The following is a 19,640-nucleotide window of genomic DNA, read 5'->3' on the forward strand; positions in this document are numbered from 1 at the left end:
ACCAAATCCAATATGGGGTTGAATGTCTGTCAGTTTGTACTTTCAGAAGCATATAAACGCGATAATCGAAAAACGTTATGACTTAAATATATCAAATTTGGTATGTGAGTTTTATGACTACAATTATACTGTGTCAAATTTTTGTTTTAATTGTTTGAAAAAACGCGTCTAAAATTCAAATTTATCTTTATTAGAAAATAAAGATACACACACTTTATTAAAATAAGATAATTTTACTTTATTAAAATAAGACACACACACACACACACACGCACACACACACACGCACACACACACACGCACACACACACACACACACACACACAGAGAGAGAGAGAGAGAGAGAGAGAGAGATGCATTTTTTTTTAGTAAAATCGTAACAATATATGCCCAATCCCTCTATTAAGGTATAAAATATTTTGTATAATGACTGCACGACACATAAATAACTATTTTTTTTTTCATTTGATAGTCTAAAATAATGAAACCAAGTTAAATGAGGTGATCAAATGGTTAGAACAGTACCAGTTGCATCTGTTATTTTCTCTACAGTACTATTTTAAATACCATAGAATAGTAAATAAAATGATTAGTAAAAATTATAGTAAAAAAATTACAAAATTTTTTCCGTAACCAGAATGATAAATTAAAGCTTTATTTGAAAAATATTGCATAGATTGAAAAGTGCATGCTGAATTTTGAAATAAAATGTCTGATTAATATTTTTGCATACATCGACCATTTTGATTTTTTCTTTTCTTAATTTGTATTGCTATCATTAGGAATAATTGAGGGCTCATTGAGTGCTACGATAGATTGATGTTAAAGAGTTCCGGGACTGGAAGGCAGTCAGTGCGAGACACAATTCCATCACATATCCTTCAAGAACATGTGATTATAGATCGTTCCTTCCGTTGAGATTGAATTCCCACCAGTTGGGATAATAAAGAATGCCATGGAATGTCAGAATAAATGCTGTCCTGGCTCGAAATAAGCCTCTAACAGTTTCAAAAACGAAGTTAATATAATTGAATTAATCTATAGAAATTTGCTAAAAAATGAAAATTTTCGGTTAAAACAAAAGATTTTGTTCTTTTTTTTTTTGAAGTCAGGAACATTAAATACTCTAATAAGCGAAGGAAATTATACAAACTCTGAATAGTCAATTTGATGCTATTCATCAAATGTTACATAAAATTTAATCATTGACGAATTTTTATACTACACAGTTAAGTGGTAAAAATAAGAGAAACGAAAAAATATTTTTTTCAAACATGATTTCCCAATAAACGATGTTAGTTATTAATTTTAATATTGTTTAAATTTTTTTCTTTGTTTGTTTTATTCTATCTAGAGTAATTTTTCTTACGGAAAAGATACAATATAATTCTTTCATTACAAATAAAACCATTTCTTTATTATCACATATTACTACTTTATACGACAGAGTATTTGTTTGTTATTATTCAATATAAACTTTATCATATTCATTTTCAAGTTTTCTCAGAATCATTTTTGAAATTATCTTTACTTATAATAAGGATGCATATGTATTTGTGCATGTGTTGGCGCTCTACCAGCCAGATCATTTGACCTAGAGCAATTAAACTTGGCAAATGCATACTTCGGAGAAAGGAACTGTGTACCTCGGGGCTATTTTGAAAAGTTTTAATTAGAATTGTAATTAATTAAAAATTAAACTAAATTTTGTCATCTTTCAACGATAACTTTCGAAAATATTACTGCACAAAAATTGATTTTATATCATCTTAACGTTTAAAAAATTATCTTTTCAATGATATCAATTTTTAACCTATAATTTAAGTTTCTATTTCTAATTCATAAAAATATTTTAACAATATTGTCCAACAATTTATTTCGCAAAAAATAAAAATAAAATTTAACGTACACCATATGCATGGGTAAAAATTATCTTTTATAAACATGCTGCCATCACATTGACAATAGCTCAAATTAAAAAATAAGTTAACTATTATTGAAAATGAAACATACAAAAGTCTAACTTTCTGTACGTGTCTGTATAAAATGAAATAAATATGAAATGTGATATTTTCTTAAAAGTAAATGCACAAGAAAGTTTTCAATGATCTTTTACAATATCAATATTATCAATTCAATAAATCAGTTTTATTTAAGATAAACATGGTTTAATATATGCAGGACATCCACTCTACTAAGGGCCCAACAGCTAATTTGTAAACCTTTAATAAGACGTACATCTAATATTTAAATACTAATATTTTAAATAAAAAGAATTGTACTTTCATAAATCAATCACTAAAATTGATTGATATACGAAAATTTGAATATCACTATTCTAGAAAAACTGTCGATTTTAGACCACTTCATCGAATGTCTCAAAGAGGAAGGATACACCAATCAGCGCCCAAGGTTTCTCAAGTTTAATTGGCGTCAGATTGTGAAAATGTCGATTGTTCTAAAATTATAATTTTCAAAACTTCATAAATAGGTCATATTTGAAACATTTATTTATTTATTTAAAAATAGCAGTGTCAAGAATATTTTGCAGAATATGATTCCTTAAGAATAAAGGACTGCATAAAATTTAGTCTTCATAATTTTTGAAGTATTTATAGACCGAAATGAAAGAAAATATTATTATTCACGTCATTTAAATCTTTTCGAAAGTAAAACTAAAAACTGAATTTTATAATGAACCAGAGAAATTTTTGTTGAATAATTTTTTTGAGATATTACAAACGTATATTATGAAAATTATTCAGTAGGGCACACAAGACTTCAATGCTGAACGACTTTGTTTTCAGTACTCATATTTAAAAAAAATGCTTGGTTTCAACGAAAATTGTTTTTATATTAATTGCAGTTTAATCATTTCCACTTCAATTTAAAGTGGAAATGATTTAGTTGAAGTTTTGAAAAATATTGAAATTTTACGGGAGTGGACAGAAAATTAGAGAGAGATACATAGCGTATTGAAAAGATTTCTTAAGGTCTCTATAAAATATAAGTTATTCTAAAATAGTTTATTAGGATTATCAAAAATATGACTTAAAATATTTTGCTGAAGAAGATTTGAAGAAACCAAGTTACATAAAATATTAGAATAGAAAATTTTAGAGAGCATTAATAGTGGCGAACGGCAGTCACTAAAGAAGGCTAGTATGTTTACATAATCTAAAAGTGACATTTCATTTAATAATCATTTAATTTCTCGAATTTACGATGTATCATATGAATTTTGTGATTGCTAGTTTTAGCTATTTGCAATTATTAAAATACCTCCTCCTCCCGATTTTCTTCATTAAAGCACTTCATATATTTTCCAGTTTCTCTGAAGAAATGCACTATTTTGAAATTTAAAATAACGTTTCTTTTTAGTCGTGTTGCCAACAGCTAACTTTGGGTGAAATATTTCTATATAATCAAATGAGAAGTTAATATGATTTGATCGAAACTAATACTGCTTTTACATATGTTTTGGCTTTAAGGCAATTTTATACTTCAGTTTTGGCAACTGAGTATGCGAAGCGTATTTTAAAATTTTGATTTATTTCTCATAATTAACACCAAGAGGGAATGACAGCTTTTATTGATAAAAATCCGAATTTATCTATTTCACTTATAACTTAACACCAGGAACTCAATAATTTATGCAATTATTACAATTTACCTCAGATAGAAATATATAAATTGAAATTCTTCATATTTGTATTACTTCATTTAAAATATTGAAAAAAATCAAGTACGCATGCAAGTGTTGAAGTGATCATTAACATGAATACTAATCGGAAACAAGAATTAGAATTTTATTTATGGCATTTTGCTATCTTAAGTGAATGGTTTGAATAAAAACATTCAGAAAGAAATTTGCGTTCAAAGAATTGATTAATTTCTCTCGGATAGAAAGTAAATTAATTGAAAATTTTCATATTTGTATTATTTTTATGCATATAGTAGCTGAAGGGATCTCTAACATTTTAACATGCATACTATTTGGGAACAGGAATTAGAAACTTATTTATGATATTTTACTATTCTTAATTGAATGGTCTAAATAAAAACTGAACAAGAAAGAAATTTTAGTTCAAAGAATTGATTAAAGTTTCTAATAATATTTACGATTACTCCAATAACCTGGAATTGATTATTGCAACTATATAGTCAAAATAATCAATCATCTATTGTATCAAAATACATTTATTTACATGAATTTAATTATATTTCCTTATCACAATGAAAGAGAGTGTACTCACCTCTCATGGGCAAGATACTCCTCACTGTATTTCCTTGCATGGGCGTATGTCCTGATCTGTATTTTTCGTATAAATCCATCAAATACTGAGGGGGCAAGGTTGTATTTTTGCCAGGCACAACAGATCTCTCGGAACCAGGTTTCACTCCCAATAACCTTCGCACCGAGTCTTGAATGAGGTCCTCTCTGTTACTGACTGCTTTAGTTGTCAGCAAAAAGATACAAATGACTAGAAGATTGAATCCGAGCACCAATCGAGTCTTTCCCATTATTGTTTGCACAATTAGTCCTGTATGTTAGGAATGTTGTTTTGTTGCAGCCAATATCGGCAACCATCTTTGGGAAAGTTTGATATCTTGTACTTGAAATGAGCTCCTAAAGGGCATTGAAATCTCATGGAATTCATGATGGCACAAATAGAATTTTGGGATGGAACGCAGTGAATTTGAGATGTAACTGCCTTGATTATTACTTACTATTTGTGATAATCATTTGATTACCATGGATCAGTTACATTTTGTCAAACCATATACAAATGACATTTGATTTTCGAACAGGATTAAACTTTAATAAATATCAAAGATTTTTTTTTTATTTCATGTAATCAGCCTTTGCTACCATTTAAAAATATTATAGCCACTGGTTTTCATTATAATTTTACACAGACCAGCTTCTAAAAAGAATTTGCTTAGTTGAATACTGCATGCCTAAATAATGGTAACAATCTCAATAATTTTTAACATGTAAAGATGACACCTATAAAATTCATATATTCGTAACTTCATTAATTTGTCACTAATTTTTATCAATTTCTAAAAATTTAAAATCAATTTAAATAAAAAAAGCAATAATTTCGACGAATGTTTTTTGAGATGATAACTCAGTTCTTGCAAAGACATTCATCAATTACATTTTCAGCACACATAATTCTTGTTATTCTATACCAATTGCCTTGAAATCAATTGCAGAAAGGTTCATATATCTCACAGAAAAATCCTAATACTAGAATCCTTATCTTGGAAGCAATGGTCAAATTTCATACACCTTACACAAAAATCCTTCAAATATTATTATCCTTAATCAAAAACCATGTAACACTATCTTAAGCTGAAGGCCATTTCTGATTTTCCGAACCGCATCTTTTTTCTTCGTAATATCCTTCTAATCGGACGTACGTTTGTCATGTGTACATGTGGCCTATTAAAAAGGAAGAACTATAGCACTTCTTTCCTCAAAAACGGACCTCGCCAAGTTGGCGTGCATCAAACCTGTTGACCACGCCAAACCTTCTCCCTAAAATCACGCGTCATAATCCAACTATTACGATGGGAGAATCCATTCGAGAGATTCGACAATGCACTTTAAAAAGTTTAAATAATCGGGCAAAGGCCAATTTCCGAAACGGAAGGTCAAATTGCAAAACCCTTGACCTCCTTCTGTTCTATTTTGATTAGGTAGCCCAAAGGATAAAAGACGGAAAGAAAAATTAGCGGCAAGTGTGTGAGAGAGAAAGGATAAGAGTGATTAAAGGTTTCCAGTTGAATTTGTGTGGTCTGAAGCCTGATATCAGCCTGTTTGCATCGGCGTAGCAATTAAGGTGTCGAAACGATACGATAGCCGATGGCTGGAAGTAACGCGTAAAATTTCTGAAAACAGTTCGATTGCAAATTGATTAAGGAAAAAAATAAGTGTAGGATGTTTAACGAGTGAAATATTTGTTTTCGTGGATTTTAATTAAAGCACTTCTGATTCTCATCTGTTTAAATCTTGTGGGCCATATAAACCATTTATTCGAAATATTTCAATGAAATTTCAAAATGGAAATGTTATGAAATGAATAGTGATATCAGGAGGGAGTTTAAGTAATAAAACTACGATACATTATTTTTTTAGTTTTGAAGATGCACTTGATAGTTTAGAATTGATAAAAATCGTTTTATTTCACAATTTTAACTAAAATTTTGAATGATGAATCAAAAAAGATTTTATAGAATTCGAAGTTTCTCTTGATAATTTATTTTATTTAAAAAAGAAGCCAACATTTATTTGAAGAGGATAAAGTAGTTTAAATTCATAAAATATATAAATTTGTAGAAATATTTCGTACAATGCTCCATTTGTATCTTCCATGAATGCATTTGAAATGAAGAAATTCATAGAAATCTCGAACAGCAACTTTCATTGCAATGCTTTTTTGTACTCTAAATAAAAGAAGAATAAGAAGAAAAATCGGATGAAATTTAAGAAATTTTGTACGGTTACATGAAAAAAAAAGCGTTTAAAAAATACGTTTCAGTAAAAAACAAAACAAGCAATCTGATACACAGTAAGAATTTCACTATAATAGAAAAGTACTAAATAAAAGGAAGAATCAAAATATTTATTACACGAATTTAAATTTATTCTGGTTTAGTTAGTAAATTTTTGATTAGAGTATTTGCTACGAGTAAGAATGTAAGTGTCGATTGATGGTGTATTTCACCATCCAAAGCATTTGCGTCTCAAAATGGCGGGATTTAATTGTTTTAAAGTAATGCTAGTTAAGGAGTATACGGCTCCCGAGTATACGGCCTAACGGGGCGAATGGGTAGGCCGGATAACAAAAAGGCCGGAATTCTATGAACTCAGTTCATTGCCCATCAACACAGAAGACAAAGTTTCGATTCCAAAACTCACTGTAATAATACAGATTCTCTCACTTCTTATTGAATACTAAGCCCCCCATTTATCTCAAGACACGTATAATGTGAATGCGGCCGCGGTCCAATGAATCATGCCGGTAACGTGTCGAGTTAAAAAATAGAAGGCTCTGTACTGGCAGTTTATATATATTTATTTACTGCATTGCACGTTTCAAGAATTTATTTGAGAAAAAGTAAGTTAATGGATATAAACTGTTCACATTTTAACAAAAATCTGTAATGTCTAACTCAAATGCAGGAAACATAACCAATGTTGTCAATGCAACGCCTTGCCTTCCTCATTTAATTACGATAAAAGAAAACGAGGCCAGATAGTAGGGAAGCCGGATAGTCGCGAACCGGATACTCGAGAGTGTACTGTATTTCAATTATAGGTACAGAAGAAATTATTGTATATCATTAATTTTATAACTTTTAAAGTTAAAATAATTAACGTTCCGTTGAACAAGGTGCTATTGATACATAGAATTATCGCATGTTTTTGTATTATAATCACAGACATTTTAAGTTTATTTTATTAATAAGCAACATTTCTTGAAATTTCATTTTACTTACATTAATGGGTATTTAGGGGAAATTTCCATATCCATATCACATACATCCTAGCACATTTAGTGGAATACAATTTGTTTCCCATGGCTAAAAAGATAAAATTTCATTGTTTTCCGTTTTTTTTTTTTTTTGCTTCATTTAACAAGTCAATATGAAGTCACAAATTTCTAATCATTCCAGCTGCTCATTAACTATATTTTGAAATTCTTATTTCTTTCCTGTGATTTATTTCCTAGCTAATACTAGAAAGTAGGAAGTAATTTTAATTTTTTGATATTTTGTTATATTTTAAATATATCTTAATCTGCATATAAAAAAAGTCTAAAACGATTTTTTATTGATTTTCTGATTCTTTATATTCTTAGGAATGGTATTTTATAATATTCTTATTGTTAATATTTCAGCATGGTTTAAATTAATTTTACTGAATTGTATGCTTTAAATTAACGGGTTAAATGTAATCATTCACCAAATATTTAAACTATAGTCAACAGTCAGAGGAAATATACTTACATATAATGGAATGATTTAAAGAAAAGTCACAGTTACAAGATAAATGTAAAATGTAATTATAATTTACAGTGCATTTAACTCAGCACATTAACTTACAAGTTCATAAATTGACTTCTTACCTATTTTAAATCTATTGCAATTTCTAACCCTCTTATTCCTAAGATTATTTAGTTCAATTTCAATTAATTTCGAAACGCTCTTTCAAATATCAGAAAAATTCCCCACCTTTCTCAAAAATCGCATTGATAGCCTGTGTTCTTAAAAGGTTGTTGCATAAGTAGTGTTTGATTAGCTCATAGATATTAAGTAAATGTATGATCGGACATTCTTTAAGTGGTCTTATAAAACTTTCCTGACCCCAAGATCTATCTGAGCGAACGTCTTTAATGAATAAAGTTCTGGTTAAGGGCATTCAATAAATTACACTTAACTACATGGCGGGGGGGGGGGTTACTAGAGATATTCAGGCGATTCGGGCGAATTCCATAGCTTCGTTGAACGGGTATTTGAAGCCTTCCTGTCTTGTTAAATTTATACTGATACCGGCGTATTTTAATATAGTTTAGAGTAATTCATGAACTTTATTCAAAGCTAAATATTTTCTCTGCACTATGCAACATTCAAATTTCATCTTAGTAATGGAGGAAATTTGGATAGGAAAAGAAAACTCTTAATAATGATGAGATTAGAAATTCTAGATGAGACTAGAAATGTTTTAATATAAATATTTACATATCGAAGCTAATTTTATATGTAAATAATTTAATGTGAAAACTACATATATTTATACTTATAAAATGAAATGTTTGGATGCGTATACGAGTCTGTAGTGTTCAGACAAATCTATAGCTATTAAAGTTGGCCCATAGATAGTCGTAATAGTCATATGCTCCTTGAAATGCGATATTTAAAATTTAATGTAGAAACCTTTTATTTAATATCTTTTGTTGTTTAGAGAGATGTTTTCATCATTTTTGGTAGTATTCTTTCCAGTAACTATAGAGAGAAAATTAATGCACCAACGAAGAGATTAATACCATTGTCTTTCATAAAATTATTTTACATTTTTTGAAAAATTATAGAATAATGAAATATCATTATAGAATAATTAATATAATAATTAAAAGTTATTTTATAATTTTATGTCTTCTAAGATAATTTACTAAACTTTAAAATTTTTTAAAAATAGTAACAGAAATTTTTTTACAGTGAAAGTTCAAGAATTAAAAAGAAAATTTCTGCATCCAGTATTTTTATTTTCTTATATATTTGAAACTATTTGAGTTTATTAGTCGAATGCATTTACTCAATACATTCGACTAATAAATTCAAAATAATAACCAACTAATAACCTAAAACTAATAACCAACCGCCTTGGCGAGCAAATTCCTCGCCAAGGCGGTTGGTAAATAATAATAATAAAAAAATATCTTTTAGAAAGTTAATAATTTCTGACGCCAGTTTTGTTAAAAATAAAATCACTGAACTTTCATGTAACATTAGCCAATAGAGACATTCTTCAATTACATTCAAGTCAAATTTCTTTAAATACATAAATTGAATTCCTTTTATTTGGAGATAAAGTATAATTAATTAATTAGTATTAAATTGGTTTGCTTAATTCATGGCAAAACAAATTGATAAAAATCACTTATTTATGCTCTTTGATATGCTAAAACGCAACGAAAAGTATAGTAAATAAAAAAGAATGTATAATTTTATTGTAATTATTTCTTTACACAAAACTAGCCGATTTGACGATCAGCTTGTCCGTCCAGATTATTGACTTTTTAGGCGATTAAATGATCAAGACTGAAATGAGTTTTTTTTAAAAAAAATATCATCATGTTATTTCCTGCGATTGAATAACATGAATTCAACTGAATCATGATACTCAGTGGCATAATTTAACTTCCGCATTTATTACGAATTAAAAGCGGAAATGATGATTCTACTACGGACGGAATTAAAAATTAGCAAAAGCTCGCGGATGAAAATTTTGATGAATAAATTTGAATTCCATAACAGCATTTCAAAACCGATTATTTATGAAATTGAATTAAAAAAATCTCATTAAAATTGAGGGTGAGAATTATACGGAAATAAAACTGATATCACTAAAAAGATAATGTTTTGAGTCTTTGAGTCTAGAATAATTAATTGGGAAGATATAGACATCCATTTCCATAGGCAAGTCTGCCTACTTTTAAGCCTATTGTTTCGTTCTGATATGACTTTATCAACTTTTATTCTACGTTATATATTAAAAACAAGTGACTTTACATTATTGACTCTCTATGTGATATATTATCTTTCTTTAGTATAACATTTTTTTATTTGCGTAAATAGTATTTAGTTTTCTTGCATGGTTTCAGTTTGGAATTCAAGTATTTTGAATAAAAGGACAGACGATACTTCATGTGTTGTGAGATCATCATATCTTGTGTGCATATTAATATTATCGAACTTTATTTTCTGATATAAAAGTAAAATATAAGACGCGAGCACGCAACACCTATTTTTGTGCTCAATTAAACTTTGTGTTTGATTTATTTCTTAATTTCTATAATAAATTCTTTCCTCTGAAACAACGAACACAACGAATCCCTTTCAGAGCACATCTAATAATATTTTACAGCTCCATTAACTAAGCGAAGCGGTGGATTCAACGCAGCTTAAAAATGTGGAATGAAGCATTCTGAAATTCGTATGATAATTTTCTTCACATTTGATTGCTGCCATTCGATAATAAGAAATAACTTCTTCCACATACGTCAGCGTTTTATAGATATACGTAGAATCCCAAGTTTTTTTTGTTACCATAGAGATATTTATATAAACTGTTGGACTATGCGATTATGTAGAATAGAATTATAAAATTGTTATGAGAAAAAGCTGACATAATAAATTAAGAAGTGATAATTTTAAGAAATATTAAAAAAAAGAATTTATAATTAATTCTTGACTTTTTTTAAAAAAAGAGTTTGAATGTCCTTATGTTATCATATGAATTTTTGAAGTTATAAGTTACAGAAGTAAGTGATTAAATCCTTTTAAAATTTCAAGTAAGAGACGAAGCAAGAAATTAAATTCATTTTAAATGGATAAATAGTAATTCAAGAAACTATTTAATATTTTGTTAATTTTATTTAGTGCATAATAAACGAAACTTAAAATCGTCTATCGCTGCAATAACCATTAAAAATTTAAATGTACTCAATTAATAATAAGTAATTGTGATAATATTTTTTATTGCAACTCTAAAAGCTGTTTGTTACCATTTCTGTAGCCGGTAAAGATGGCTGATTTTTGACGAGTTCTTGAACGATTGGCACGATTCGGATGTGCTTAGCTAGAAAGCGTTGATTAATCTTAAGTCTTATTGATTTTGGACTGTTTGCATGATTTTGTCATATTTGGTGAGAAATCGGACACTAATCTTTAGTTTCATCGTTATTTGAATACCAAAAATACTTTCAAGCCTATGGGTGTTTTTTTTTCTATATATAAATTTATTATTAGAAAGATATATTCATATATAAAAGCATTCCATTTCGATAAATTATGAGATTGATATCTACTTCTATGTTACCCTTGAATTCGTCGCCAGTATAACAGCTGGAATAATTCCTCAAAAATCTTTCGATCATAGTTATAACCTTTTAGCAATCAATAGATAATAGCCTTTATTCTTTACTATGGTTACATTTAAGGCAATCCTTTCATAATTTTTTTTGCTATTGAGATTCACTTACTTTGAGACAAAAATTAAGCAAATGATGGTACAATTCGGTTGATGATTGCTTAACAATGATGATACAATACAAAACGGCGACCAAAAAACGTCAAGAAAAATTTCGCCAAATTATAAAAATATACTCAAGTATATTATTATTTATTATGAAAAATTTTGAATGTGCGAATCACATACTGTATCGATTGAAATCGCCAAATTGGCGAAATTTTTTGGCGACTTTACAACCGACAAGCAACAACTGATTATTGATTCAAAAATTAAATGAAAATATGAATCTAATTTCTAATAAAATGTGAATCCAAAAATTATTTTGAATGATAATAACATTTTATATTTTGAATACTAATAATATTTTAGCTCTATTTTAAAAACGAATTTTAAAAAGACTATTTCTTTTTCATTTGTAAACGACTCCTATTTTAATGAATTTATTTCGAATATTTTCTTTGTATTTTAGGTAAATCCGCTATAAACACATTTAACAATTTAAGGGGATTTTTATTACTTTAAAACTGTTCAGTGCATGAATTAGACTATTCGATTTTTCATTCAAAAGATTCAAATACGAACTAGAAAAAATGTACGTGATAAGTCGATGGAAATGACCTACTAAAATCATCGGCCAATCAAAAAGTGATGATATTATTTGGCGCTTAAGTGAACTGGATAAAAGCAGATGAAGTTGCTCAGGAATTTGAAGCTGCTAAAAACTGTTCGAATGCTAGCGATAAAGAGATTGTTGGATTTTGATAAGCGAAAGCTGAATGTGAATAAGAATAATTTATCTACTAAATGACATGTTTTATGCGATATTTAATAAAGCTAATTCGCTATTTGCGAAACATTCTTATTCTTAGAGCTATTTAAACATGTCTGAAATATATAAAATTAAATTTTATTTCATTAGCCCTGATTTGTGTGTTTAAGAAAAAGAATAGAAAAAGAAATAATAATTTCTTTTAGGTTAAGAGAAGTTGGTGGTACTTCTAGTCTATCAACCTTGTTAAAAAAATTACTTTCATTTCTTGAGGAAATTTATTTTATTTTGAACGACTAGTACTTCAGTATACTTATACTTAAGGATTGTACATAGCTCTCATATAATTACTAAGCCTGAAAAAAAAAACAATAGAAAAAGAAATATTAATAATTTTTAAACTAAAGATTAAATGAGTGAATTTCTTGTTAGTTGTCCTGAAAAATTCACTTATTTTTTTTCATGTTTTTAGAAAAAAAAATTTTAAGGTCATCCTTGTACATGAAATATGCAAAGAAAAAGCACTGTAATCGAATAGTTCAAAATTGTGTTGTACTAAATCACTGTATTGCGTATACTATATAATTGTCTCTATCAAAGTGTAATTGTGAAGATCGTATTACAGCGTGCATGTACGGTTATAGATTCCAAGGGAGATCTTACAAAATATTATTTTGATACTTTGAACCATTAGTTATGGATAAATGAAGTATACATTCTTATTTAGATTTTTGTGCCTATAAAATATTGAGTTTTTTTTTTTTACAATTTCGTTGAATTTCAACGAATATTTTAAAAACATTTTATTTAATGGATATCAGTTAAAGTTTTAAAAATTTTCTAAAACAAGCAATTATTTTTTCAAAATATTAGTTTTGTGTTAGACCGGTTTTGATTGGTGTATATAGACTTTTGTGCCTGACTGTATACGTAAATTAATTTGTTTCCATTTGCAAAATATTAATAAGCAGTGTACTAGATAATATATATGTTTAGTATATTATTTCGATTCACTTGCAATACTATTTTTTTATAATATGAATGTATGCATTATGTAATTTGCAATGAATATATTAGACTGCAGGTTTTAATAAAACATAAAATGCAAATAACCAAATAAAAAATTATTCATATCATTTTTATGTCAATGAAACTTTATTTCAAGTGTTAACCACACGCCATTTCCCCCTAATTTAACCACTGCATGAAAGTGTTTATTAGACATTTGTCAACACAGCACGAATCGTTTTTTTAGTATCTTATCCTTTCTCGCTTAATTTGTACTTGGAAAATCTCTCATGAAACATCTTTTCAGTTTTTATAAAGTTATAGAATTTTAATTACTATATTTAGATCTGTTTTTAATTTTTTCCATCGTCATTTTAAAAAATATTCCTACTTGAAGTATTTATGTAAGTATCCTGATTTCCCAACTATTGCTCCTTTTCTGCCTTCCTTAAATATATTTTTTAATATCATACAAATTCACTCTCCATTGCAGTTTTAATTTTTTAGTTTTTCAATTCTGTTATACATTCCTCTTTTAATTTTGCTGCCAAAATTGACTTGCGCCTTAAAAATACCAAACTTAGCCAACCAATTATAGAAGAAAAAAAATTATGGTGTTTAGAAAAAAAAGAAAAAAAAAAAAGGAAAAAGAAAAAGAAAGAAAAAGAAAAGAAAACGACAGAATTTTTTCTCTTTTTCTTAACGAGCCTGAAATAGCTCTCCTAAACCTTGCTAAAACTTGGAAAGAAAGAAATATCGACTTTTATTTTCTTTTTCTAGAAAACAACATTAAATTCATGTTTATCTCAGTTGTTTACTCATTTCCTCACCTAACTAGCCGGATGCAGTGATCCGATGTTTTTTTTTCGAGAAAGTTCAACAACAGAGGTAAAGAGGCTCGTTCTCACAGACATCTCTTTGTTCAATCCCAGCCTGTTGTTGACAGGTAGTGTGAATCATCAGGCAGTTAAAATGAGCATTATCAAGAGGGTGTTTCCATCTCTTTAGTCTTTTAATTGTTCAAGCATAAACAGTGTCCAAACCTTGTTTGGATTATTCCTTATCGATCTCGTAGGTATAAAAAGAACTCTTACTAAGTTATATTCTTCGAAAGTACTTCCAGCTAAATCTCACACATTATCTAATCTCTGAAATGCCCCAACGAACTTTATTTCTGGAAGAAGAAACGGAGCACAAAACTATTTTTGAGAAATGGCTGTTGTTATACAGTTTTTCCTTTCTTGGCAGGATATTACCAAAATTATGAAAATATTTTTTGGTAAGACACAACAAACACCGATGCTGAATATTCTACGCATTCTTGTAAATTTTATGATCAATTTTGTATACATTATTAAGTTAATTAAAGTTTAATTATTTCTAATTTTAAATTAAAGTTAATCTTTTAGGCGACATAAGAGACAGAGAGAAAGGAGCACGTGAATATTAGAATGACTATAATAGATATAAGGCTTCTAAAATTGTTATGAAAGTTAATAAGAGTTAATACATATGAGAATTAAAAAAAAATATTTTGCTGTGGAAAACATTAAGATAAAAATTATGAATAAAGGATTTTATAGATTTTTTTTCGCACGCAATAACAAACTCGAATCTGTTTATTGACAAATGAGAGATTATAAGAAAACAAGACATTTAGAAAGTCTTTTAAAGTATTGCATTATGAATCTATGCTTCAAAATAGGCGGAAGATGTATGTATTTCTTTATTCAGATTCTAAGAGTAATTGGATTTTGATATTACTTTTTCATTTGTATTAACTAAAAAAATTCTTTTCTTATCTTTTTTCGTAATAACCCTCTTCGGCTGTAAGTACTAATAACGCTAATATAATATTACCATTCCATAATTTGCACAATACAAAGGCTCCATTCCATTTTTTTTAATACAAAGGTTTTGTATAAAAAAAGTCATTTGGAGGGGAAGCGTAACAAGAGTTCATGTCGGCAGTGAGAGAATTACATATTCCTCAGATCACGCAAGGGGAAAATCGATGGTAAATTCTGAATCTTGTCGAGGCGGTCACATTCTGAGGAACTTATTGCTGCTCCCCAATCTTTTTCGACGGAATGAAATCGAAGGAATGCAATCGAAAGTCATTCTAAGATTAGGGATTATACCATTTTTGGTAAGTTTCTATTGATATTTAATGTAGTTTTCAATAGCTTAAATGAAAGAAAACCATGAAAAATGCTAGCATAATATTTATTAATTACATGGAACAGCTTTAATTTTTCGATACCTTTATAATCTATTTCTTTCATTTTCTTTCTTTTTTTGTGTGTGTAGGATTTTTAAGAAAGTTTTTAAATTTTATTTTTTAATTGTTTTTTTCTATTTGGAAATAATTTTTTAATACTTAATGAAAGTAAATAAGTGTTATTATGAGAACTAGAAACAATGATATGACATACAAATGTGCACAAAATTTTTGCTGTTGATGTTTGGATTTCATATTCTACAGATGTAAATTCTATTGATCTGCTTAGTATTTTAGGCAAATCTTTGTAATAGTTGGGATATCAAAATATAATAAATTTACAAAAAATTCTGAAAGTTAGCATTGCGATGATTATTGTGAATCCGTATTTAAAATCTAATGTTCAAAATAAATATACCTGTTCTTGTCACTGCCTTCTGAAACAACTTTTTGCCTGCCATTTTTAACTGAATAAATAAGATTTTGGAAGAATATTGGCGAAAAATACTAGAGTCTCAATGAGTTAATCAGTCAGTCACAATCTTTATTTTTTAATTAAAACCTATCCGATTGCAAGTTTAAGTTTCTGAAATTTCTGAGAAATTGCAGAATTTCTTCTTTCTGGAGAATACCAATTGTCTTTCTCTTTGTTTTTGATAGGATGAAATTTTCTTGCCGCTTGAGAAATGCATAAAGAATTAGTTTTTTTTTTTACCAATATCTTACCAGTTTCTTCATTTATTTAAAATGATTTATTCTACACTGTAAGAAAATGTCACCGTGGATAATAGAGTCTGTGAACCAGAAATTTAACATTTCTTTTGATTAATAAATTTCAAAACTCATTTCATCGCAACTGTTTTTGAAGAATTAGTGATTATTTTTCTTGCAGGTGAACCTATTTAAACAGAATAATGGGCAAAGGCATAGCTCTAAAAGACGCTTTAAAGAAATGGTCTGAAAAAACTGGCGAGAATGCTGCTGAAGCAACTGTAGTAAAACTCAACGGTTGGATCCCCTCAATCGATAAATTGGATGTCTCTTTGGCTACCTTAACAAACTGCGAAAAGCTCTCTCTTTCAACCAACATGATCGACAAACTAACCAACCTCAATGCCCTGAGTAAAGTGAAGATTTTCTCGGTGGGAAGAAACAATTTAAAGAGTCTGAATGGCATCGAAGCCCTCGCCGAAACTTTGGAGGAACTCTGGGCTTCTTATAACAATGTCGACAAGCTGAAGCCTGTTGGAAGTTTGAAGAAATTGCGAGTTCTCTATTTGTCCAACAACAATGTGAAAGACATAAACGAGCTGAAGCATTTAGCGGAGTTGCCTAACCTGGAAGATCTGGTTCTGAAGGGATGCCCGGTGGAGTCCAATCTCGGCGAAAATTATCGATCGAAAGTTGCGGAGATTCTTCCACAGTTAAAGAAACTTGATGGAACTTCTCTCATATCATCTGAGCCGACGCCAGAGTAATGGAACGTTGGAAATATCTTAATAGTCTCGTTTTGTTATATTTTAAGCACAAATACTCAGTTACATTTCTGAAGAAAGTTGATATTTTATATCATTATTCAGATTTAGAATTTAACTGTATTAGGATTCATGCTATGACTTTTCTTTTCGATAGACTCAAATTCTCATTATGTGTTTGAAATGATGTTGTTTGTTTCTTTGAAGGAAATAACTTGCATAATTCATTGTGCAACATTCAGTATCTTGAAAGTGAGGAATTATTTATTATTTGAGTAATGTGCTTAAAACAATTATGAACAGTTTATCAGCTTTAAATTAAATCTTTGAAACAGAAGTTTTATAAGCCTTTGAGGGATATTTATATCAAAAAACTTTATAAAACGAGAAACGAACTCCATGGCTCGATTCTATAATATGTAAATAGTGAAATACCAAAAATGCGAAATAAAAATGGTAAAGAATGAAAATGTTTAGATATTGAAATTGTATTAAAATGGTGTTTCTTCTACTTTTTCCATCTGTTTTTTTTATTATTGTTCTTTTCGTTATCTTTTGTGTTCCTCAAATGCTTTCAAATGTATTTAGACTTTGAAACTAATTGTCATGCAAATGCCTAAAATTAACATTTTTATTTTGAGGAAAATCGAAATATATTTATCCAAAATAATGCTGATGTTGAAAGTATTTTCTTCAGTGTATCTATATGCACAAGATCCAGTAAACATTATAAAGTTTAATGTTTACGCGTTATTTCTTGATTATGCATACTGAATTTTTCCATTATTTTAAAAACAAACTATAACGTCAAGGTTTTTTTTACAAAAATAAAATTTTTTATGGTTGATTAATTAGCTGTACTTTTAATTATGAAGAAAAAAACTAAGAATTAGCATTAAGATTTTTAGAAATACTTTGATGGCACTATAAAATTAGATATATTAGAATTTCAATATATAAAAGCAACCTTATATTACAAATCATTTCGGAAACAACTTATTTTTATCTATAAGAATTGATTTCGTTAAATTTGAAATTAATTCATTAAAATTTAAAATGATATAAAAACTTTTTAATTAATATTATAATCCGAATTCATAGTGGAAAAACGCACGAATTTTTACCCCCCGTTTCACCTCCGTTAGAAAGACGTGGAAATTTATCTTAGCACAGTTAATCCATCCAGTTTCCAAGGAGCGTGTGTGCTAAATTTCGTTTAAATCTGCCAAGGGAGTCTGGAATTGTATTAGGTTGAAACTATCAGGCATTCAGTTTTATACATTTAAATTAGGTTTGAGCATATTATTTTTAATAAAAAAATGAAATCAGGAATGAGGTAAAACATAGTTAGAAATAAGTATTTTATAAGATTGATATATTTAATTGAAAAATACTATCATTACGTTACCTGAATCTTTTGGGTATGGCTATGGGAAAGCATCCTAAAACGACCGATTTATTGTTAAAATGGGATGGGTTTGTACATATGAATTATAAAAGTTCTAAATTTCCTTACATTTTATTGATATTCCATACTAAATCTTGAATTTTTCGCAAATAAATTATAAAAAATGTAGAATGAAAAACTTTCTTTTAAAAATCAGGCTAACTAATTAACCCATCATATCAAATAATATATGAGAGATTGATCAAAAGCATATGATGTGATTTGGAATGTTTTCACTTTCTCAGGATACTTATACATTCAAAACTCTTAATTATTTGACAGCTGTTATAAGTAGTAATATTCAACTGCGTTTAAAGCGTCTGGATAATGTCAGTCAAGCAACCATACGGCTAGAATCTTATATCAATTCTTACTGTTTATTCTTAGTTCTTTGTGAAACGTAAGCCATCATTTATATGGTTTTTCAGGCCAAAGCTATAAATTGTATCAGAAATGACAGCAGACGTTCGAGTCATTTCTAACAGCTGGCGACTTTGTATTGACGAGTGCAAGTTGAATATAAAGGCATCTTTGTCGCAGTTAACCATTGGCAGACAATTACACGCCTATCTGCTCCTTTTCAAAATGTCTATGTCAAACTTTTTTGACATGTGCGCATTTTTTTGTCTTAAGAAAGTGTTCTAAAAATAAAGGGAGAAAAAAGAATAAAAGATATCGACAGTTATAAAAAGAATGCAATATTACATTTCATTCACTCATAAGCCCATCTGTCTTTGCAAGTAACGTCTGAAGTCAATTGACCCCAAATTCAACTTGGGAGAAGAACAAACGAGTCTTTTGCTTTATTTTCAGACGCTGTTGCTATAATTAGGGCCCAATATAAACAGGCCATATCAAAGTTTCATCTCATTTAATGTGATTTCATAAATTTCAAATGATTAATCTTTGCCTTACAATAACTTCTTTTGAAACTAATTTGGAGATTAATTCTT

General features: G+C 28.6%; 2 protein-coding genes across 4 annotated transcripts in view; one reads left to right on the forward strand and one right to left on the reverse strand.

The window, feature by feature from the left end:
- Positions 1-5,676, reverse strand: part of LOC129970038 (uncharacterized) — a 30,781-nt gene extending 25,105 nt beyond the window's left edge. Inside the window, exon 1 of the mRNA XM_056084430.1 lies at positions 4,257-5,676. Within this exon, the coding sequence (XP_055940405.1) occupies positions 4,257-4,524 (268 nt within the window). The 5' untranslated portion in view covers positions 4,525-5,676. The remainder of the gene's footprint in view (positions 1-4,256) is intronic.
- Positions 1-19,640, forward strand: part of LOC129970054 (cilia- and flagella-associated protein 299-like) — a 46,474-nt gene that overhangs the window by 9,275 nt on the left and 17,559 nt on the right. For 2 of the 3 annotated variants that reach the window (XM_056084433.1, XM_056084432.1), the window contains exon 1: positions 19,420-19,563. The exons of the other annotated variant lie outside the window; for it this stretch is intronic. The gene's annotated coding sequence lies outside the window, so the exon portion shown is untranslated. Of the gene's footprint in view, positions 1-19,419; positions 19,564-19,640 lie in introns of those variants that run through there. 3 annotated transcript variants of the gene reach the window in all.

The sequence above is a fragment of the Argiope bruennichi genome, chromosome 1 (genome assembly GCF_947563725.1).
Source record: "Argiope bruennichi chromosome 1, qqArgBrue1.1, whole genome shotgun sequence".
NCBI lineage: Eukaryota > Metazoa > Arthropoda > Arachnida > Araneae > Araneidae > Argiope > Argiope bruennichi.